The following is a 24,354-nucleotide window of genomic DNA, read 5'->3' on the forward strand; positions in this document are numbered from 1 at the left end:
TATGACTCCGGACAGCGATGGAGAGTGGTGGTTGAAGGCACTACAAAAGATTGGTAAAGAGCTCAGCGAGGGTATTGATCTTCCATTAGATATATTGGAAGTTTGTTTGTTGCAGGTGAACCAATTACCTTCAAGGTTTATACAGAGAATCCTCTTGCCAATTAAGGAGGCCTTAAGTCAACCCAGGCTTTTGAGACACCCCGACAAGGATAGAAGATTGGCAGTTGTAGCATGTCTTAGCGAGGTCTTGAGAATTTCGGCTCCTAAAGCACCATATGATGATAACACCATGATAGAGATATTGCAATTGATATTGACAGCTTTCAGAGTCTCAATGACTTCAGTAGTGACCCTTTTGGTAGGAGATCTACAACATAGGAGAATTGTGCAAATGTCAAAGTAACCTTATTTTAGATCTTGAATTGCAAAATTTGGTCCATGATATGTTTCATCACTTCTTGGTCACCATCAAGGAAGATCATGATACTAAGATTTCAGTTGCTATGAAAGTCTTATGATATCATGCATTGAAGAGATGGATGAGATATCCCAACCCATCACATCTATGTTATGGTTTGTTCGTAATCTAGAATGTATTCCCTCTATAGCAGCATATAGATTGGTCAATAATATTTTTAAGCATTGTGAAGAAAAACTAATATCTCATTTGCACAAGTGGGAGAAAATGGATGACAACGATAAGGGTGATGCTTTACATGAGGAGAATGAAGGCATGATTACAGGGCCACTTGAAGAGGATTTGCTAAATCTTTCTACTTCACCAACATGGGAAGAACACCAAAAAAATGAAGAGGTTGCTTGCATGACTCTTGTGAAGATATGGACGGATCAAGTTGTGACCATCACCGAAGTTGTGCCCAAGGTTGTGCCTGTCACCAAGGCATGATCTGTTGAGGAAGTTCCATTAGTTGCCGAAGTTGTGCTCATCATAGAAGCTGTACCTGTTGCCGAGGCTCTGTGTCTATCACCAAAGCTATGTCCATCATTGTGGTCTTGTTTGTTGCTGAGGTTGTATGTCCATCACCGTCATTGTGTCTGTCACCGTCATGTTCATCACCATCATGTCTGTCACTGACGCCGAGTCCGTGTCTATCATCGAGTTCGTGTCCGCCATCGTCATTGTGTTTGTCATCGTCGTGTCCATCACCAACGTCAAGTTTGTGTCCATCGTCGACACCAAGTCCATTGTTGAGTTTGTGTCCGTCACCGTTGTTGTGTCTGTCACCGACGTCGAGTTCGTGTCTGTTACCATCCTGTCCATCACTGATGCCAAGTTTGTGTCCCTCGTCAAGTTCATATCCGTCACCATTGTCGTTTCTGTCACCATCATGTCCGTCACCAATGTTGAGTTTGTGTTCGTCGTCGAGTTCGTGTTCGTCAGTGTCGTTGTGTCTGTCATCATCGTGTCCATCACCGTCATGTCCGTCATCGATGCTGAGTTCATGTCTTTCACTGTCATGTTAGTCATCGATGCCGAGTTTGTGTCCGTCATTGTCGTCGTGTTTGTCACGGCAGTGTTCGTCACCAAAGCCAAGTCTGTGTGCGTCATCGAGTTCATATCCGTCACCGTTGTGTCTATCACTGACGCCGAGTCCGTATCCATCGTTGTAGTTGTGTTGATCAACGACGTCATGGATGTCTCCATCATCATTATGTGTCCATCATTATGGCTGCATCAGTCGCAATAGCTACGTTTGTCGGCATTGAGACATTGTTCATTGTTGAGGCTCTATCCATCGTTGAGGCTTCAACCGGGATTCTGTGTATCATTGAGGTTTTATCTACAGCTAAAATTTTATTTGTCGCCGAGGTACTCTTTGTTGAGGTTTTTTCTGCCAAGGTTCCCTTTACTGAGGTACTCTTTGCTGAGGCTCCCATCATCACGACACCTTTCATTGAAGCTCTCTTCGTCAAGGTTTCATCCGTTAGGAATATAATAGTGATCGTTGTGGTTGTGTCAATGGGTAAGTTTGTGCCACCATCAGCGTCTGTGTGCATGACCATACCCAAAGAGATTTTTGAACATAATGACATGAAAGATTTCATCAATTTGTGTCATTGGGATCTTAGTGAAGGCTACGACAATGTTTATATTAGAGTGGCACAACGGATGCTTGATGACAGTGGGTTGCAAGGGAGGTTTGACGACAATTCACTCATTTCGCCGGTGTGCTTGGTTTGGGATCCTGGTGACTTAGGATACGATAATATTTATATCAGAGTGGCGCAGCGAATGTTTGATAGCAATATGGTGCTATTGAGGATTGATGTCATTTCACTTGTCTTGCCTATGAGTTTGATGTGGGACCCTAGAGCTGTTGGTGTTTCGTTAGATGACAGATTGCTTGAGGGCAAGCAATCTTTGGGCAGCGACGATTTGTCATGTCCTAAAAATTTTATGTAATTAAATTAATTAATTAACTAGTCCCAAAATTTAAATAATATAAGGATCTTTAATTAGTTACTTTAATTAATTAATATGGGGCCCAAGTTAATATTGGATTTGTGGTTCTGATTGATTTAATATATCTTAGACTTATTTTTATTTTAGTTTCCGTTGGTAAATATTGCCGTCAGCTATCTTTGTACACCCTCGGAATGGTTTTCCTTGATGGGTATTTAAGCATGACTTGTAGGTAGTCGTAGGTATGCTATTTGGATTATTTTCTTTGTACTACGAATTCCTGTTGGAGTTCTTATTATTCGCCATTTCGGAAGTGAAAGATTTTCCCTACTTGACTTTCTGGTTTCGGTGGGATTCAACCCTCACCCTATTTCGTCACCTGTAATACTTTGCTCGGATCTGGCAAATCGGAGCACCATCTTTGTCTATGAGTATTAATTGGAGAATTTCGGTATTCAATATCTATCCATGGTTGGCATTTATTTGATGGAGTTGTGTTCTAATATTATTTGCGTATGAGTTTGTATATTCTTTCCAATTTCTATAAAATACTCGACGTACTCCTCCCTCCAATCGCACTCCTCCATCCGTACTCCTCCCCCCATCTGTACTCCTCCCTCCATTACTCCTCCCTCTATCTGTCGTACTACCTCCCTCCATCCGTACTCCTCCCTCCATCTGCCGTACTACCTCCCTCCATCCGTACTCCTCCATCATCCATACTTCCCACAACATCTGCCATACTACCTCCTTCCATCTGTACCTCCCCCTCCATCCACCTCTCTCTGTACTCCTCCCTCCACCCCTTCGTACTTCTTCCTCCATCCCTCTGTACTCCTTGTACTCCTTCTGACAACTTCCATCTTCCAACTTCCATCTTCCGTCTGCCAACTTCCATCTGCCATCTTCCATCCGTCATCTTCCATCTGCCAACTTCCATCCACCAACTTCCATTCACCATCTTCCAACACCATCTTCCATCCTCTCAAATTCTTGTATGACATTCCATTCCTCTGTACGGGCATGTCCATTCCACCCTACGACATCCTGCTCCACCGTACGGATTAAACATTTTCCCCTTCAGACTTGGACAAACAGTACAGTTCGGAAAAGGAACATTACATATTTTATCTACCCATTGGTATAAAATCTGAATGTCTATACACTCGACCTACATATCCTCTTTGCATAAACAAAGACAGACACAAATTGCCAATCAAATCCACATGTTAGATGGACATTGCTATTCACATATAAGGGTACAGAACTGCTTTGAAATGTTGCAGGCCAAGGTTTTGTCTATGCATTATATTAACCAAAATCACAATTCCATTCAAGTTGTCATTCAATATATATTTGATTCCTTACAAGATCCCTTCAAACTCATGGAATTAATCAACTATGAGATTGAAGACAAGCAGATCATGGACTTTGCAGTTTTTATATGAGCCAAGCAATCAGACTCGCTTAATCAATGGCGGCATAATTTGCATACAATCATAAGAAATCATCAAATACAACCTATACTCTGATAACAATAACTACCATGCACATATGCACACCAATTCATTGCAGGAAACAACTATCAGTAAATATTTATTTAAATATGCTCAGATCAGGATAAATATGTAGAACTGACATGATCCTCCACACACTTAAAATAAGGTTTCTTTCTTGATAATTAGATCAATATTGAGACAAAGGTTAATAGAAAAAATATAGAAAATCAGTTCCAAATTCTTTCTGATTAGACTGGATAAGAATGGAGAAACCCTAATATTTCACCTTCTAATTGGCATTCACAACTTAAATTTTTGGCCGCTGCAAAACACAGGAATCTGGGATAATACCCTTTCAACACAGCTGAAAACTACACTAGGGTTTTGTTCAAGTTGAGGTTGCATAAATGAAACCCTATGCACCTGGAAAAAGATATATGAAATCAGGAAGCCATAGTGCTAATACCTTACCACAATTCGCAAGGAAACCCTAGATTTTGTATGTTAAAATCTAAATTTGCAAAAAGCAGTTGAAGATTTTTGAAATAATGAAGAAACAGCTATGGTACTTTTTGCAATGAAAAAATTTCAAATGAGCTATTGCAAATGAAAGTGGCACCCTAGAAGCCTGATGAAGACGTGCAAAAACTGCAACCTGTACCATTAAGTTTATGTACTTAAATGCTGCTCTGTACTGGAACATGAATTAAAGGTTCAAGTTCCAACCCCGCCACTATAAAGGAATGGTGCCCTTTATTGGTGCTTTTAAGTGTTTTAAATTTCTTTAAATGCTATTTATTCTCCAGAACAGACTGGCTCATTTATACATTTATACATGGCTTCAATCACTTAAAACATGATGGGCACACATTCTAATAATGTTTGCTGCTTAAAGATTGGTCTATATACAACAAGCACTCTTTGCATGGCCTCAACCACTTTAACATCTGTTGAAAACAGGTCAGCACGCTTTCCAAAGGCTTATGCAACTTTAACTTTTGTCCAAATTTGTCCATGCATGCTCTAACAAGACTCTTGCAACCTGAATGTTGGCAAAGATTGCACAGATGTGCTCCAACATGGTTATTGCCACTTGCAAGTTTTCACTTTAATATTTGGCACCCTCTTCCCATAATGTTGCCACTTGACTTTCTATTAATAACACCTGGGCATGTTTCTGCAAGCTAATCAACACTTATACCTGGTTATTACACCAAGGTGTGCTTCTGGACTGTCTCAAGTTCCACCAATCTGAACATGTCACAACATTGATAGACATGTCCTTTCAAGTTTTTGCCAGTTTCAGCATGGCCATGTAAGCTTTGAAGCACTTTTTCATTATTGCAGTCTTTAATTTTTCGTTTTCTTTTGGACATGACTAGGCAAATGAGCAAAATATTATTCTGGACAACCAAACTTGGTTAGTTCAGGACAAACAACAAAGTCATCAAGGACAAAAACATTACATTCAACTTTCACTTTCAACAGTTTGGTCAATAGTTTTATCAAATTACAAGAGAACATCCTCTGAGGATGAGTTCATAGGGATACAAGAACCTCTGAGCATCACCACCTCAAAGTTAAAAGCCTTCTAAGAAAGTCCTTTAACAAAATAGTCATGCAATGAGCTTCACATGGTTTGCAAGGCATGAATCATGCATCCCTTGTTACCTCCTGATTTATGCATCGGTCATGATAATTTGTTAACTCTATGTGCCCACCTCTCCAATATTTCTTTCTGAAGAGCCTGCTGATTGAGAATCTTCCTTTCCATCTAAAATATTCCTGAGACATATCAAGAATGCAATTGCATTGGCATTAGGCCAAATGCTAATTAAAAGACTTCTTGTTGTATCTTCCATCATTAGTTCTAAACATACGCTGAATTGGATGTGATTAAATTTTGGACTTGAATTGTAAGCTCAGAGAGCACGATGAGGCACAATAGAAATGTTTAATGACTTGTGGGGTAGTAATATAAATTCTAGTGTAATTCCCTTAGTTGAATCATATTAAGCCTCATAAGTTTTTTTAATTTTTTAACACTATTTGTTCTTGTGCTTGTGTTACTCTGTAAAAATGTTTGAGCATGTGATAAATCCAAAGGATTGACATCGACAATGTACATCTGTAGAATTTGATTAGTTTATTTAAATTTATGACAATGCCGTGAAACTTCCAGACATGCAATGTGAAACTAAAGGTAGTCGTATTTCTTTCCTGATAAAAATAAGCAAAATTATGGGTAATATCATATTCATGCTATGAAAGAAGTAATAACAGAAGTATTTAACAAAAGAGAAATAGGAAACCGAGTGTTATTCTTGGCCCTACTTATGTGATGACAATGTGTGCTTTGTGGAAAGTGATGCCTGTCTTCTCCATTATAACCTGGTATTTGGATATCAAGGCTCATGATTTAGTATCGTATGTATCATTTTCAACATTATTTCTATGGTTTATGTTGCTTGTTTTCTAACTGAATATTTTGTCTGATATCTAGGGAACTCAAACTATGAATTAGGGAGAGGTAATAAAGGCAATGATTGGAGACCAAGACCTATACCTAGTCTTGAAGGTGTCCGCATTATTCAAATAGCAAGCGGAGGCTATCACTCTTTGGCTGTCACAGGTGCTATTGTGTTTAATAATTCCTTCTTTTCAACAAGTATATGCTATGGAAAGCTTCTTATATATAAGTTGCCACATTAAAAAAGAAATTGAAAGTGATGCAGTTGACATGGTAATTGGAATTGTCTGGAGCAGAAATGTGGTTGTGATCAATACTGATTTATATATCATTTGCAAACAAAGTACATCAATAAGAGCCACTACCAAAGTATTGCAATTGATAAAATAGGTTCTTGTGCCTTTTTTTCTAGTATGTCTGACAAATGCTTCATTCTGTGATATTACTTATTTCTTATTGAACTAAAATAAAGTTTTTCTGTTGTTGATGTTCAGATGATGGAAAAGTCTTTACTTGGGGGCATGGTGGACATGGTGAACTGGGTCATGGTTCTTTGGAATATGGACGGGTTCCACAAATAGTTCAAGCTTTATCTGGTGAACGCATCATTTACGTTGCATGTGGAAGTTTATCATCTGCTGCTGTCACTGGTGAGAATAGGTTACAATTATTTTCTTTTGTAGTTTTGTAATTTTATTGGCTCTTCTGCACTGCTTACAGAAATCTTCTTTGGTCTGATTTGAGAATTTTTTCGAATTTCTTGTTAGACCTTGTGTGCATGCATGTTTTTATCTGTGTATATTTGCACTGGTTTTCTTTTATTAACAAACAATTATGGTTTAGAAAGTCTGCTCTTATCATGTTTTGTAACGTTATTCTTGAGAATTTTAGATGTTTTGTGTCAGTGTGCATTTTAACACTAGCAAGTGTTTCCTAACTGAACCAAATAATAGTGTTCTGTTATGTTTTTCTTACTTTACAATCTGTCTTAACATTCTATATTAGAAAGTAAATGTTACTCTAGGTGTCATCTCCAATTTATAATGCTATAGTAATGTAAACTGGTTACTCTTGAGAAAGAATCCTTATAAACAGCTTCCTTCCTTTCTCATTTGCAAACTCAATCTTGAGAGTTTTTTGAGCACAATTTACATCTTCTAAGAAAGCTTAATGTCTAAGTTGGCATCATAGAATCCTATTTACCTTTCTTCATTTCAGTGCATGTAAGTTTTTATCAATAGGTTTTCAGGTTTGTGGATGCCCATCCCTCTGCTCATTAATTCTATTTCTTCATGTCCACTGCTTTCATTTATAATAATTGCTCATAGCATTTGAATTATTATCCTACTACTTCTATTTAGTTTCATGAGATGATTGTGTGCTCATGGCGTGTCTTGGAGATTAGAGATAAGATAAAATAAGTTTATTACTGTCCAACGAGAGACCAACAAAGGGTCCAAGGGACTACAACAATGCGGCAAAGGAGATGCCAACAACAGACCCACCAAATGGTGGCTGGGGAAAGAAAAAGAACAAGAACCAAAATATAAACAACTGTTGAGAGAGGAACCAAAACATAAACAACTGTTGAGAGAGGAACCAAAACAAGAGGCCGAGAAGCCACACTACCAACTGCGAATAACTAGAAAGAAGTCCAAAACCGAAGGATGGAACTCAGGGCTGGAAGAGACACTAAGTCTCCCTTGAGATCCTCTATAGGAGGGTGTGAAAGAGGATTTCAACTGAAAAAAGGATGTGTGAGGGTGCACAACCCAAGGATTCTAGAAGGAGAAGAGGTCGCTTAGTTCCTTGTATTGGGGAAACCATAGGAAAAAAAGATGTGATCAAGTGAACCTGATCCTGATGTGAACCAACGTGAACACGCTACTGGAAAGAGTGGTTCTAGAGCCCCAAGGCCTTGTGGAGGTAGAGAGCAAGGCACCTCAGATTAGTGTACCCAAAGGAGGGGAGAGACTGAGACTCTCTGAATAAACAATAGGACCTCCCTATGATCTTGTAAAATATGGGGTAGTAGAAACTATAGCAAGCCTCGTTCTCGGTGACCCCCAAATCACACAACTAGTAGACCCTATCATCTCTTTGTAGGTGGTGGTCAGATTGGATCTGAAGCCTATGGGAAACCAACTCTAAAGGACCCAAGGGAAAAATGAAGCGCATGTAACCAGCTGCGAGAAAGGTAGGAGGGGCGAAATATGATCCCATCCTGAATCTCTAGAAAATGCTCAAGATAAAAGGCCATTCTTGGGCTTAGACCCCCCCAGGGGGTTGACCCAAGTAGTTAAAGTGTATTGTCTATAAATATCCATCTTGATATGTCTGTACAACTCCTGCCAAAGAGATAAATATCCATCCTAATGTGTTTGTACAACTCCTGTTAAGAAGATAATAGATGGGTCAGGGCAACTATAGAGTAATGATAAGGAGGCAAATGGTCGATGTCAATCCCAACCAACCTCAAGAGAGTAGAAACTTAAGCATACCAACATTGAGACCTCCTCGTGGGGTTGAACTATGCAATATGAATTGAGGAGCATTAGGCTTGATATGTATACTTGTGGTGACCCTTCGAGGATTCAGTGAAACAACGTAGGTGATGTAGAGACCAAACTAGATTAAAGATAATACCAAACTTGAAAGAATGGACACCAAACTTAGCTTGGACAATGCTCTGCGAAGTTTTCTGCCAACAATAAATGATGCACTGAAGAAATAGAATCTGAACCCATTCGACTGAAGCCCAATTGGTCGCAAGGAGGGATCCTGCTCAACGGACCTATAGAGAACCGTCCGTCTAATCAAGGATTCCATAAGAGTCAACTTGGATGTTGGGTCCTAAAAGTGATGCTTGAAACATTGTTTCTCAACAAGGGCCAGAGAACCACACCCTCTGTTGATATGAGGTTGGCGCACAGGTCTCTTACTGAAATGAGGGCCAAAGAACATGACACCAAGATATGTATAGGAGGACGAGATCTCAATCTTAGAACCCTGAAAGAAGAAATGGAGGTGGGAAGTCTTGAGGAAATTGAAATCCATCACCTTGGTCTTCACCAGGTTCACCATAAGCCGTCATAAGTTGTAGAAAGAGGTAAGGCCATCAAGAAGTTTTCCAATCCCTCAGGGGAGGAGGCCTAAAGGACCACATCATTTGCAAAGAGTAAAATGTAAATCAAGACTTGGTCTAGGGAGTAGTCGTCCCCTGGGAGGGAGTACATCTGTAGGTAGGTCTTCAACTCATCAATGTAAAGCCCAAAAAGATTGGGGAAAAGAGGGCAGTCGTGATTCACCTCAAAGGTGCTCTGAATGAACTTGGAAAGCTTGTGGAGGCTCTTGATATGCCCCACTACTTACTCGTAAAGTTGCACAATAGCCGCCAAAAGTGTCTCAGAATTAGGTGTAGACCTTTGTTTATGATTGATTGTAGAAAGTGCTCTTTAGCAACCTTTTATAAAGCAGTGTTGGTGCTGTCCCATAGTTATTAGGAGACTCACACTCTGAACTTTGGTAGTAGTATCCCATTTAGGAGACGCAACCCTATCATGGAGATATATAAAAACCAATTCATAGTTCAACTTATTATAACTTCTCAGCGATAAGTTATCGAGAGAAGTTCGGGTCTGCATGATAATACATCAAGATATCGCCTAGATAACTTAAAATTTATGATTGATAAATAGCCAAATCTCGGTGATAACTTGCCAAAATCTCATAGAGTGCTTGAAATATCGCCCATGCCAGTTTAAGGATTGTGATGGGCCAGCAAGGTTCCATATTTATTTTTTTCATTACAAGAGAAAATTTGGAGAGGTTAAAAAGATTTTGGAGGAGAAAGACCATCGGTTGCAGCCATGTGGATCAATTTGTTGTGGATTTGGAGCAAATTTAAAGAGTTTTTTCAAGCAAATTCGGATTCACAAGTTTGTTTTCAAGATTCTTTCTCTTTTTGTTTTAAAATCATTTTGTCTTGTATTAAATGCATCCAAAATTACACAAACTCTCATACCATTTCCAATATACTCTAACTCCTTTTACAAGGTAATGAATAAGATCTAGCACTAGCTTTTGCAATTTTGTCATAGTCTTCTCAAAAATTTCATCTTTTTCTTAAAAGTTTCATAACCTAGCACTTTTTTTTTCTTTCAAGTTTTAGCTATGTTTAAACTTTCTAAAGCTTTAAACTAACTTAGTTTGTTTCTAAATTTCTTTATTGAATATCTAAATTTGTGCCCTCATTTTGTATTGACATGTGTAGGTTGATTCTTCATCAAAATGCGAAATATAGATGCCTCTACAATTGGGTTTGTCAATGCCCCAGTAGATGCATGTCCATCAGGATATGTAGGAATGCGTCCTAAAGGGGCTGGAGATAAGGCATGAAAATATGCTTTTGAAGGACTCAAATATAATACTTTGATATGCATAAAATGTGAAGAAGTTATTAGTGGAGGCATATCTTGTCTGAAATACCACCTTCGACGGATAGTAAAGTGTGACACAAGGGTTTGTCTGTTCACCACGGATGAAATAAAGAGAGATGAATGCCTTTTAATGGTGCCAATGAAGAGAAAATGTTGCAAAGGGAAAGGGCAAAAATGGCCTTGAGGGAAGCCATTTCTGAGTCGCAAGGTATCTCAAGACTTACACTATCTCCTTTTTAGGAATCATTTATTATTTTACAATCACCATCATTTGTTTAGAATCTAGATGTTGCAAAAACACTGATCATTTCATAATGAAATTATGTGGGTTGTGACTAGGTACCCAACAAACTTTGATGAAGAAGAAGTTGAGGGCAGAGCCAACGGATCTGCAAATCTACCATTCCCGTGGCTTCCACTTCTGTTGGTTCTAGTAGACCACCACCACACACATATTCTATAGATGGCTTTTTTGTGCATAGAAACATTCCTGGAGCACAACCATCATTAGAGGGTACTGGGCAGAACAATAATGGGCATTGACAAGCTGGCATTTGAACTGTCAATTTTTGGTTTTTTAACACATCCTATTCAATGTTGGAGCTGGTCCCTATTGGCTGAATTTTGTGACAGGATTTACTGTGATGGGAAAGGGCTACAAGGCGTCTACTCCTAATAACTTTAGTGGGAGGTTAGTTCACTTGTTTTATTTTTTAAATGTTTTACACTATTGCAATTTACGTATTTTTATTTAGTATAAGTTTTTTTTAATCAAAGTTGTGTACTTAATGTCATTTTTATTAGCGCTTGTAGGTTGCTCAAAGATGTTGTTTCTAGGGCCAAAGATGTGGTTGAAGACCAACGATTACAATGAAAACAATTTAGTTGCACGATACTTTTAGATGGATGGACGGTTGCAAGAAACCTTATCATCATCAATTTCTTGGGTTCTTGCAAGGATCAAGTGGTCTTTTTGAAATCCTTGGATGCCTCGAACAAGATGAAGACAACTGAAACTTTGGCTCTAATGTTAGAGCGAGTTGTGATGGAGGTGGGTGTTGCTAATGTAGTGCAAATAATAACTAACAATGTTGCAACATATGTGGCAGCGGGTAGAATTGTCCAAGATAAGTATAGCACACTTTAGTGGTCTCCTTGTGCAGTGTATATCCTTGGCCTTCTTTTGGAGGACATAGGAAAATTGGATTGAGTGAGAGTGGTCATAGAGGATGCAAGGAAGATAATAAAATATATCTACAATCACCCTCGGGTTCTCCGCTTTATGAACCCATGGGAAGGAGTTGGTTAGACCTGCTACCACAAGGTTTGCAAGGATTGTTTTAACGTTGGAAAGTGTTATTAGGTCTTTGAATCCTTTAAAACAATTGTTTGCGAGTCCACAATGGCTAGACTCAAGCTATTTAAAGAAGCCCGATGGACAGAGTGTTGCATACATCGTCTTTGACAACCATTATTTTGATGGTGCTACAAAAAAAGTGAAGGTAACTTGGAAGCTTCAAAAGTTGAGTATTTGTTTTTGTTGTATTCAATAGTCAAGTCTTTCATTATTTCCAACTCTAGTCCTTGGTAGATGGGGAGCAAACCTCGATGGGGTATTTCTATGAGGCCATGGATAGGGAAAAAGAGGCTGTAAAAAATTACTACAAGGGGGACAGCCTAAAATTTGACCCCATTTGGAAAATTATTGATACGAGTTGGAACCGTCAACTCCTCCAACCCATCCATGCGACGGGGTACTTCCTCAACCCTTGTTTTCACTTCTATCCATCATATGTGGATCCCAATGGAGAGGTCATGGAGGGCTTCATTGATTGCAAGTAGAGAATGGTACTTGATGTTGAGGTGAGAGACCTCATTGTGGCCGAGATGGAAGTGTGTTAGAATGCACTGAGAAAGCAATTTTTAGTTTGCTTTAGAGTTCATTCTATCAAACTATGTTTATGAGCCATCAACATTCCACATGAGGATGCAATTTTGTATCCTATTTGCATTTATATATACCTAAACCAGCTTGTTTGGTTTGTTCGCTCATTTGCTCTCATTAGATGCATCTTCTTATTGAATTTTAAGAAAATGCATTGCTATCTTCTTATTGAATTTTAGAAAAATGCACTTCCAATTAAATTTAAGTTATTTTTGAAGTTTCCGATATTTTCCTGAGAAGTTCCCGAGTTATCTTTGATATTTTCCGATAACGATAAGTTGCACTAATTACCAATCATTAGTCAACTTCGAGTGTAGTTGCTTTGCATCTTTTACGTCTCCTATAAGCATCCCTTGAAAATTAGGAGACTTCCAATAGAGATTTCTAAGATATATTACATAGATTATGTTGGATTTTCTTAAAGTGCTGATATGTGCTTGATAAAAGTTAACAAACTAAACAAATATTTATATACTTAATAATTTCTTTCATAGAAGATTACAAATTTTTTGGGTGGTAAAAAATTTCCTTATTAAACCCCAAAGGGGTAAGAATATGAGATGAAACCATAATAAGTCTTAAGAAGTGTACATGCATAAAGTTTAATCAATTAATTATCTTCATCTCCAGAGTCCCTTGTAGTATATCTTTTAAAATAGTGGGATTTCCCTCCTAGTGTCTTTTTCATCCCAGGTGATTATGGTTTTACAAATAATTTCTCTTATGATGATGTTTATCAAATATTAAATAACTAATCCTTTTTAATACTATAAAATGTTGTATTTTTTATTTTTTATGTATTTTAGTATGCAACACTCATTAAAGATATGCAGTCTTATAGCTGTCTCCCAGTACACATCTCCAAACTTTTTTGAAAATGACGTACTCGTACCCATCTCCATTTCTCCTACCAGCACCTATACCTATCTCTTGGTAACTACATGCCATGCATATGGAAAATATGCATAGAGAAAGACAACTGGTAAATTCTTATATAAATAACTTCTGCTTATGCATTGTTGTATATTAATTCGAAAGAAAACATAAGTCATGTGGCTTGCACCTGACACAATTTTGAGAAAGCCAGTGAGTAAGATATGACTTTTAGCGGGCAAAATTTTGGCAGAATTTTGACCAATGAAAAGAATTACCGAAACTTCTAGTGTTATCAGGTCCTTCCTTCTAATCCCTTGGGTCCCAGTCTGGTTCAAGCTAGGTTCGGTTCTGGGCTGGTATGCTGTGTGTTCAGTGAGGGATTTGCACCTTTATGGCTAAGGAAACCAATTGAGAAACTAATTGATTATTGTGTTCACGATTTCAATAATGGAAATTGACTCTTTAGTATGTTCATGATTTCCCAGGATTTTTTGTGGTTGTTATATAGTCAATTTATAAATCATAAATCATTTATTTTATATTAATAAATTTTAAGACTATATATTTATTTATATAGATACCTATGTGTGTGTGCGCACGCGCGCGTGCGTGTGTATAAATATGTATGTATATATTATTATATATACATACACACACACATGTATGCATATGCATATATGTATGTATATATATATGCACATACATGTATGTACATATATACATATATGTGCCTCAAGAACCCATGAATTGAACACTCTCACCTGAGCCCGAAATGGATCTAGGAAACCTCGGAAATTTCTATTAGAAATGTTCTGTCGGATTCTAGGACAAATTGACATTGTAGGAATCAAAAGGAACATAATGATGTGTTGAATATGAAAATAATATGCCATACAATTTATAGGTCCTTGAAATTGTCTTTTTATTGTTATTTGGATGCTTATCAAGTGGATTTGGCATGTAATGAGAAATATCTTCTTTTATGAAATTTGAAATTTATTCATTTGATGAGTATTTGCAAGTTTTTTACATTTGTTTTCCACACATTAGCAAACTTATCAAGTATTGGTCTATATTTATTATACTCAAGCTTCAAGGAATAATGACAAGTAGTAGCCCAATCAAGCTTGACTTGGCTGTTTGTGCTAGGCCTTGGCCCGATTTGGTTGTTTCTAATTTTGAATAATTTTTGCCAAATCCTCATCATACTTGGAAGTTCTATGAATTTGTGATAGAATCCACAGTTTTTTGAGAACCTAGTACCCACTATTAACTTTACCTCCTTCTACCCACCATTTCCATTCTTTCAAAACTAACTGAATTGATTGCATGGATTGATTCATCCGTCAAACATTGTTGCCACTTTTATCATAAACTTTGAACATCATGTAAAGGAGAGAGTTTGCTTTCATTGACTTTTACTAAGAAACTAACTTTATGCAGAAGCTTGCATCTGAATCCCTTTTTGCCTTATATTCTTGCCTCATAATGGTAAGCTGCAGATGTTATGTGAAAGATGACAAATGCTTGTTTACCGCATAGATTAATTAAGAATTGCACACAAACAATGAATACGAACATGAACAGCAACCAGCAAAACTTTTCTTATTATTCGCATATGCCCACAGTACATTATGCTTCGATGGTAAGATCTATGATAAGATGAATACAATGCTTCCCAAAGGGGTTATAAATACTTTCCGAAGAACTTTCCCGAAGGAGTCCGTCGGCCACATACATGTCGTTACATAAAAACCTTTCCAAAGGGATCTGTCGGCTGATACACAATTTCCTTCCCGAAGGGACCCGTCGATTGATACACAATTTCCTTCCCGAAGGGACCCGTCGGCCAATACACAATTTCTACCGACGACATCATCCCCCCCAAAAAGAAAAGTCGTCTCCTGACGACTACAGAACAAAACTCAAACAACTAATATAGCAATATTGATCTGCCATATCACTTTCACGTTCATCCCGTTGCATCTATAGCCTTTGCTAACACAATACTGACTCCTCAAGCTAACTTTGATAGCCACCCGTGCTGCTTCCTCTGCTTCCAACTCCTCGGTACCTTGAGCGAAGTGTCGCTGCACTGCCTCTAACTAGATGATCAACTCCTCCCGAGCTCTCTACGCATTCACCGAGATAGCCTCACAGCCAACACCTACTCTTAGTGCCTCTGATACACAGACACTCCATGCCTGCAGCAGCTCCAAGTCTTCGCAATTGGTTAGACTCCCATGACTGATATCCGCAATGACTAGGGGTCCAGGGGGCAACGCCCCCGGCGGGGTCGAGGGGCAGCGCCCCGGGTGTGCTCCCTGTCGTAGTACAAGGCGGGGTCGAGGGGCAGCGCCCCTCTCCGCCAAGACCAAATTAGCACTCTGAAACTCACACAAAATTGCACGGAACACACCATTTCTGTCATTTTCTGCCGATTCTACACTCTTTCTAGCAATCGCTGATGCTTCCCCTTCCCTATGGCATCATCTGATACTCATTTTGAGCAACTTGATTTTGTCGTCGTTTTTTTTTTTTAGAAAACCTCCTGTCACCCTTCTGTGATGAAATCCGTACGGCTTCAATCTTGACACTGTCTGCTGATTGCATATGGATGCCTCCTTCCTGGAGCTGCCACGCACACGGGTTTTGATGAAACAATTCTGAAGGCGTCTTCACTATTTCAATCTTTTGGAAAAGCCGTACTTGTCTACAAAACCGTACTGCACATTAATTTATTTGAAAAGCCGTATACCAACCTTTAGACATTGAAAATCGTACGGTAGTCCTTATTTACTATGAAATCCGTACGGTGGTGCTCCTTTATATACTAATTACCGTACGGTACTTTTCCTAAAAATCGTACGATGCTCTTTTCTCTGAAAACCGTACGGAAGATTCCATCCTCTGAGGAATCCGTACGGTGTTTGTGGAAACCGTACAGTGCCCCTTTACTGTAAAATCCGTACTTTAGTAATGAAATCTGTACTCTGGCAGTGAAATCCGTACCCTTAGCACTGAAATCCGTACGGTGGCAATGAAATCCGTACCTTAACAATGAAATCCGTACGATGGCAATGAAATCCGTACCTTGTCTTAAAAAACCCTACTACAAAAACCGTATTGTAATTATTAAATTGTCTGGAAAACCATACACCCTACGTCAAATATGGAAAAAACCGTACTTCCTTTTCCCTTCAGACGAAAACCCCGTACGGTGCTGTCTCCTGCAAATATGGAACCGTACGGTACTTTCCAGAACTCGTACGGTACTTCCCAGAAACCGTACGGTGCTTTCCAGAAATCGTACGGTGCTTTACTTCACTTTTTTTATTTTTTATTTTTTTTATAATAAATTTTTTGAACAACTATGTACAATTTTTACATATGTACAGTACTTACAGTCTTCTCTTAGTTATTCGTACACGGGGGTGCGTTACTTCTTTCATTGCAGACATTCAACTTCGACCTCTTCACTACATCCAATACTTCCTTTCGGTCCAGCATCCATTGTTTTATTGCTCCGTTATTGCTTACTTCCCGCATCTGGTACGGCCCGACCCATTTAATTTTGAACTTGCTTGGTTTGATCTCATTCTGATCGTCGTACTTCAACACCCACTGTCCGAGTTGAAACCTGCTACGCCTGTTCTGTGTCATCTCCATATTGCCCAGTTTGTTCCCGAAGCTCCGTACCATGGACTCCGTCAACTGCCCCTTCTGTCCGTCAATAACACTTTCACTCTATACTGCTACAACTTTTATTGAGCCCTTCCTCTTTGTTGCCTGTGCAGATGGTATCGTGTGTCTTCCTTGCTGCTGGTATCTTTCTGCCATATTTGTGGTTCGACGTAATACTTTCTTCCAGTGCAGTCGTACAGTAGAATCTTTCCTTCTTTTGGGTTCGTACTGTATGTTCTGTTCTTCAGCTTCAGTCATACCCGCGTTTCCTTTTTCGGCTTTTCTGTGTTGCTTCGAACATTCATTTCCTCCTTCAGCTTCTCCATGTTCCTTCAGACATTCATTTCCCCCGTCGGCTTCTCTGTGTTCCTTCGGACATTCATTTCCTTCTTTCTTACCTTCGTCGATCCTTAGCATATTACAACTTGGAAAGAGCTCGTAATCCTCTATCTGCCAGTGGTAAAGACCATTTACTGAATCCAGATCATCATCTCCTTCTAATCGTAGGACTCCCTCCTGATTGGGTTCCATACTCTGTCTCCTCTCATCATCTTCTCCTTCGGAATCTGACGATAGAGCTTCTTCTCCAACCATCTGAGTGTGTAGATCAATGACATACTTCCAGCCTTTGCTTTCAAGTGATAAAGTATTTTTCTTCCAATCGTGCTTTGCTTTTGCTTGTATCAGCCACCCCTGGCCCAGAATGGCATCATATCCTCTCCGCTTCAGTGGGATCACGACGAAATCCAACAAGAATTGTTGTGTTCCAATCATCACTGGTTGTGCTGTCAGGACTTTCAATGGCTTGATTCCATGTTGATCGGCCGTTAGCAGCTGGAATGTAGGCGGCCATAATGTCGGCTGTCCCAACTTTTTCCAAGTGTCTTCAGGCAACACATTGACACCGGACCCTCCGTCCACAATTGTTTCCGTCAATACAGTCCCGAGAATTCCCATTTCAATGACTACCGGATAGCGTCCGGATGAAAGAGCTAACAGCATCGGATCTTCTGCACTTGTGCCACTTTCCTTCTCCTTTTTGTCCGCTGCACTTGCTCCACTTTCCTGCTTCCTACCATGTTCTCCTGGTAGTTGAGCAGCGGGAACAATGTTTGTGAGTGCCGATCGGAGCTGAGGCATAGTGAGCAACTGATCACTTATCCTGACGAGTATCTCGGCTTGCAAAATTTTCCGTACAATGTTCTGTTCTACGCAGTTCCATACGGAAGTACTCGGCGTGTCCTTCAGGTGTGCCGTTTCTGCCTGTGTTGCTTTCTGGATCTCTACCCGTGCTTCTTCCAATCTCTTCTTTTCTTTCGCCGGGTTGGGGTACACTTGCGCTTGCTTCCGTGTGATGGCCAAAACTTCTTCTTCGTCCGTCCTGACGGTGATCAAGTTTACTCCCGACTTCGGACACCTAGCATCTTCATGATCACCAGGTCCACACCATCTGCATAACAACTTCGGTGTGTTCGCCGTTGTACACTCTCGGGCGAAGTGACCCCACAAATTGCATGCGTGGCATTGAACAATTGGCCGACCATTTGCATCATATTGAATTCGACTCCTTCCGCCTGTATTGTTGTTGCTGCTATTGTTGTTATTTTGATCGTGCCGGTTGTTTCTGTATCCGCCCGATGTGGCTCCTTCCGTACTGGTGTTCCCGTTCCCTCCTGACGGGGATGCCTCCTGTGACAGGAACACTTGTTGCGGTGTCCTTGTTTTTAAATTGAAAGGGCATTCCTTTACCGAGTGTCCAAGGATCTGGCAGATTTCACAAAATTGATCTTTCGGGCAGGATCCCTTCGTATGGCCTTCTTTCTTACACTCTGTGCACCATAGATCATTACCCTTAGTCTCCTTGTTCATGTTTTTGAATTCCTTCATCATCCGCATCATGTCCTTCTGGAGGGCGCGGACCTTCTTGTTGCTGCCCTCGTCATCGTTGCTGCTATCTTCTCCTGAAGGGTCATCATTATCTGAATCTGATGAGCTGGTCTTCTTTTTCTTCTTTGTCTTCTGGTCACTTTCGAGGTTCATTGCCCGATTGTATGCTTCAATGTATGTCGATGGTGGCACAATCTTCATCTTTTTCCGCAGCTTCGGGTGAAGGCCTTCAATGAACCATCTTTTCTGGAGGCCATTTGCCGGCTTATTCTCCATTTTACTGATTAAGTCCTTCAATCTCCTGGCGAAGACCCGTACTGTTTCATTCTTCTTTTGCTTGGTATTGAATATCTCGGCTACAATTTCATTATCATCACGCAAAAGTTGAAATTTTGCGATGAACTCCTTCTTAATATTATCCCAACTATTTAATTTCTGTGGATCAGCATCAGTAAACCAATCAATCGCAACACCCCGTAGGGTAGCGGAAAATTGTCGGATCCATTCATTTGTATCTGTTATGCCATTTGCTCTCCAAATCGTTTCACATGTTTTACAATGTCGAATGGGATCAGCTACTTCATCACCATCAAATTTAGGCAATTTTTCCTTCGGACCTGCCATTATCATTGTATGTCGAGGGTTTTGTTGTGTACCTGTGCTGTTTTGCACTTTTGCGCTGTTTTGAGTACCCGCGCTGTTCTGAGCTCCCGCGCTATTTTGAACACCCGCGCTGTTCTGCACACCTGCGCTGTTCTGCACACCTGCGCTGTTCTGGACACTCGCGCTGTACTGCACACCCGCGCTGTTTTCTGCTTCCGCACTGTTTTCAACACCTGCGCTGTTTGGTGAAGAAGAGGGTTCGTCAACCGAAGCTGTTCGTCCCGGAAGTATATCTCGGATGAAGAGGTCACTCCACGCTCGTGCTCCTTTGGCACTCCGAGCCGTGTGAGTCGATCTCCTTCCGTCAGGATTCTCTTCTCGTGGCGTATGCAGGTTCAGAAACTCCTCCCTCGCTTCTTCCACCAACTCAAGCCGTTGTCAAGTCTCCTTCAACAATCCTTCCACGCTCTTGTTTCCGTCAGGAATCTTCTGAAATCTCCTTCGACGCTCTATCTGCTGAGCCAAAATTAAATTTTCTTGCGCAACGCGTATGTCATCTTTTGCCTTCAGCTTACTCTTATCTTTGTTCAATTGATTCGGCATTTAATTCATAGCTGCCTGCCTGCGTACCAGGTCCATCGGGCAACGGCGCCAAATGTTTACCGCATAGATTAATTAAGAATTGCACACAAACAAGGAATACGAACATGAACAGCAACCAGCAGAACTCTTCTTATTATTTGCATATGCCCACAGTACATTATGCTTAGATGGTAAGATCTATGATAAGATGAATACAATGCTTCCCGAAGGGGTTATAAATACTTTCCGAAGAACTTTCCCGAAGGAGTCCGTCGGCCACATACATGTCGTTACATAAAAACCTTTCCGAAGGGATCCGTCGGCTGATACACAATTTCCTTTCCGAAGGGACCCGTCGGTTGATACACAATTTCCTTCCCGAAGGGACCCGTCGGCCAATACACAATTTCTACCGACGACAATGCTATGCTACGTTTTTTATTTATTTACTATGACCATTTCTCTATGCTGTTCAAAAACCATTTCCAAGACATGCCATGGATCTCTTTAATAAGTCTTATGTTGTTTAACATTTAAAAATTTTCTTTGGGTCTTAAGAATGTCTTGTTCGACATAGGTTAGGATGTTTATAAAGTGTTTACACAAAATTTATTTCAGTGTCAATCTTTATGTATTGAAAATGGTTCCCATTGTTTCTTTGTTTTTTTGACTGTAAAATTTTAAATGACCTGTATCTGCTTGCACAGAAGAAATGTTTGAACTTTGACCTCATTTTGTGACATGGTACATCTGTGAACTGAAACTCTCCTGATACTTCAAAAATGAATAATAAACACTGGGAAACAATCTTCGTTTTCATGCAAAATCACATTGTAAAACTGTGTGCGATCTTTTCACAGAAACTATGAGTTTTAGAGGTTTTGACAAAAACTTACTACATGACTCACCAATTACATGGCTGTTACTTGTGACCCAGTCCAAGTTGCAAATTTTGTGAATAATTGACAATTTTTTTCAACTATGCTTTAAACCTTCTTGTTGTCTCAACCAAACCTTTAATTGGATCCACTGAATAATTAGATCCGATTGGCCATGTCGCGCACCTGCCTAAAATTGGACTGTTGTGATGTTATGATTCTTTCAGAATATATCTGAAGATAATAAGCATATGGAAAGTGTTCCAAAGGATTCAGATACATATACTTTGTGTATGGCATGCTTATTTTTATATATCCTTCATATTTCTCTCTTAGTTCATTAAAATAAAGCAGCCAAATGACTGTGAAATAGAAAGCAGAGAATTTCGTTTTTAGAATTTATTTCCTTTGCTTTATTATTCCATCTTTCATGATGTCCTTCCTTATGAAATGTCAGATTCAGGGAAGCTATATATGTGGGGTAAAGGCAGAGACAATCAATTAGGTGTTCCTGGTCTGCCGGATACACAGCTTTTACCTATTTTAGTAAACTTTCTAGTAGAGGATGAGAAACTTGGTCCTGCTCATGTAATCGCAGTTTCTGCAGGAGCTTCACATGCAATGTGCCTTATCTCAAGGTCTGGAATGTAATGTTAGGTATGTGCAGAGATGTTCGCCATATCTTATACTGGCAGAATTTTCATTTTATTGTGAGACAGTGCACTTAATTGTACACCTAAAAGTCTATTACAAAAATGTATTTTTTTCTTCCAGCTCTTATATGCATTATGATTAATTCTTTTGTACGTGCGTTGCATATCAGATTACAGTTTTATAATGTGAATTCCAGTACACCATCAGTATTGGAATTCAAATTTTGTTAATTAATTGGAAAAGACAATAAATATTGGTGAAATATTTTCATATCACATGACAATTTCAGTTGCTGTCTGCAATACTGATAAAATCAGAATGTTTTGTAAGTTAGAATATGGACTTTGGCAAGCTTCTTAGAGGCAACCATAGACTTTCTTAATGACATAATGACATGATGCTTTTCTCAGTAAGTTGACTGGCATTGATCTAATCTGCATTTGACTCAAAGCTATGCATTAAATGAAATGGATGTTAAATCTACTATCATTGATGGAGGCAACATACAGGTGCATAACACTATATTTCTGAATTTATGAGGCACAGTCTGTGATGTCCCTACACATTTGAATCAGCTTGATTTTTAAATAAAGTGCTGGCAAGGAATGGAAAATCTTGTCTTTTGTACAATATGCATTTCCAAGTTTGTGATTACTTAGTGATTGATGTGCGTAGACAATCACCATGCCATCAAGCCTCCATGTAGCCAGCACGATCATGATGCAGTTTATAAATGACACATAGCACCATATCATACTAATACTTGAAGGGCTGGTGACATGATGGTCAGCTGAGTTCACCCATCATCATGAACCACCTATCATTTTTGCATTTTAGCAAATTGCATACATTTTTTGCACTGGAATAAATGACAATGCACTGTATTAAATACCATCATATTCCATCTCATCTACTTGCAATTCATAAATAAACTCAAGATCATTTTATAACTACACTTGCAATGCATTCATTGCATCATTTTATAACTACATTTGCAATGCATAATTGTATTCCCTATCCACCTCTTAGATAGCATTCATAATCATATGTTCATTGTAATTAAATGCCAACATATCCCATACATATTCGCATTCTCTCTCTCATAAACACACTTATAAAATGTTATAAATCGTTTACTGTATTAATTGGCTAATCATAAACCTGTCACTACAATAACTGATTAACCATGGAAACCGATTATTATATTGATCAGTCAATGTCAATTGAGCATAATGATTGGTTTGATATTAACTGAACTGGTATTGGAGAATACTTATTTTGTATATTTTGATTCCTTATTGGAATCATTCAGATTAAGCACAAGCCCATATAGACTATTTACAGGTTGCAAGCTTATATTGGGCAATCGGAGACAACACCAAATTGCAGGGATAAATTGAAACATCAAAAACAATATTTTATAATTCATTGCATGTAAAAGCATTATTCAGAAACAACAATTGTATGTTGAAGTTATTAACTACATACTGTTTAAGCAACTCATCAGACACAACATCATCTTGCGAGTAATAAGTCTCGTAACAAGAGGTTGGAGATATTTACCTTCTTGAGAGATTGCAAGAATTACCTGTATACACAGTTCCATCATTACACATAATTATTGCTATCTCAGATACACCATAAGACTGATCAATTATATTACATAACATCATAATCAGGAATTGTGTAAATAAACTTCACGAATAAATAAAGTAAATTAAAGAATCATCTTCCATTACTTGCTTTCAAACTTATTATAGACCATTACAAGTTAGTTTGTCTTCCATTACTTGCTTCATAAACATCTTTTTGATACAATAAAGTAAAAATCAGTGAATGACATTCGTGGTGTTCCAGAGTTGAGAGAAATGAGACATTACACAGTTCTCGCATGGTCTGTAAGAACTGCCCTTTGACTTATTATCTGTTGTGATTATCTTACGTTCCGGTGTTTACAAAATGATGGATTTGAGTTGATCAAGGTGTTATGGTACAAAATAAAAAATGTTATAAGAAATAAAAATAAGCTTGAGAATTGCAATACAATTACTTTAGCTTCAAAATAGAAGAAAACTGTTAAATGTGTATCCAAATTTACATTTACCTTTCACATGGAAAATCTTTAAAATTTTCCATAAGGTTGGGCAGTTTATGACCATTTCACCATTTCAATAAATAGGCCAAAATTAATTGAAGTTGTTGGGTTCACAAACATTTAGTAGCCAGCAATGGGGTAAAATTGGGATTTTGTGTCCTTTTCCCTTTTTGTTCATAAGGTATTGAAGATATTCCTTTTATTTTTCTAGGTGTCCTTATCCATCCCACGTTTTAGGGATGTGTGCATGTCTCATTAATGTCTGGGGTCCATGGACAAAACTGAAATGGGAATGGCTTGTAAAATTAGGAGTGGAA

The 24,354-nt window shown here is 38.9% G+C and overlaps 1 protein-coding gene across 1 annotated transcript in view; it reads left to right on the forward strand.

Moving 5' to 3' along the window:
* The window catches only part of LOC149552674 (RCC1 domain-containing protein RUG3, mitochondrial-like), an 87,928-nt gene extending 65,716 nt beyond the window's left edge, over nucleotides 1-22,212 (forward strand). The window contains exons 4-6 of the mRNA XM_089788237.1: nucleotides 6,428-6,556; nucleotides 6,889-7,044; nucleotides 21,746-22,212. Coding sequence (XP_089644363.1) covers nucleotides 6,428-6,556; nucleotides 6,889-7,044; nucleotides 21,746-21,939 — 479 coding nt within the window. The 3' untranslated portion in view covers nucleotides 21,940-22,212. The remainder of the gene's footprint in view (nucleotides 1-6,427; nucleotides 6,557-6,888; nucleotides 7,045-21,745) is intronic.
* The last annotated feature ends 2,142 nt before the right edge of the window (nucleotides 22,213-24,354 follow it).

Source organism: Cupressus sempervirens, chromosome 6 (assembly GCF_028749045.1).
Source record: "Cupressus sempervirens isolate cs-2001-9-10 chromosome 6, ASM2874904v1, whole genome shotgun sequence".
In the NCBI taxonomy this organism is placed as follows: domain Eukaryota; kingdom Viridiplantae; phylum Streptophyta; class Pinopsida; order Cupressales; family Cupressaceae; genus Cupressus; species Cupressus sempervirens.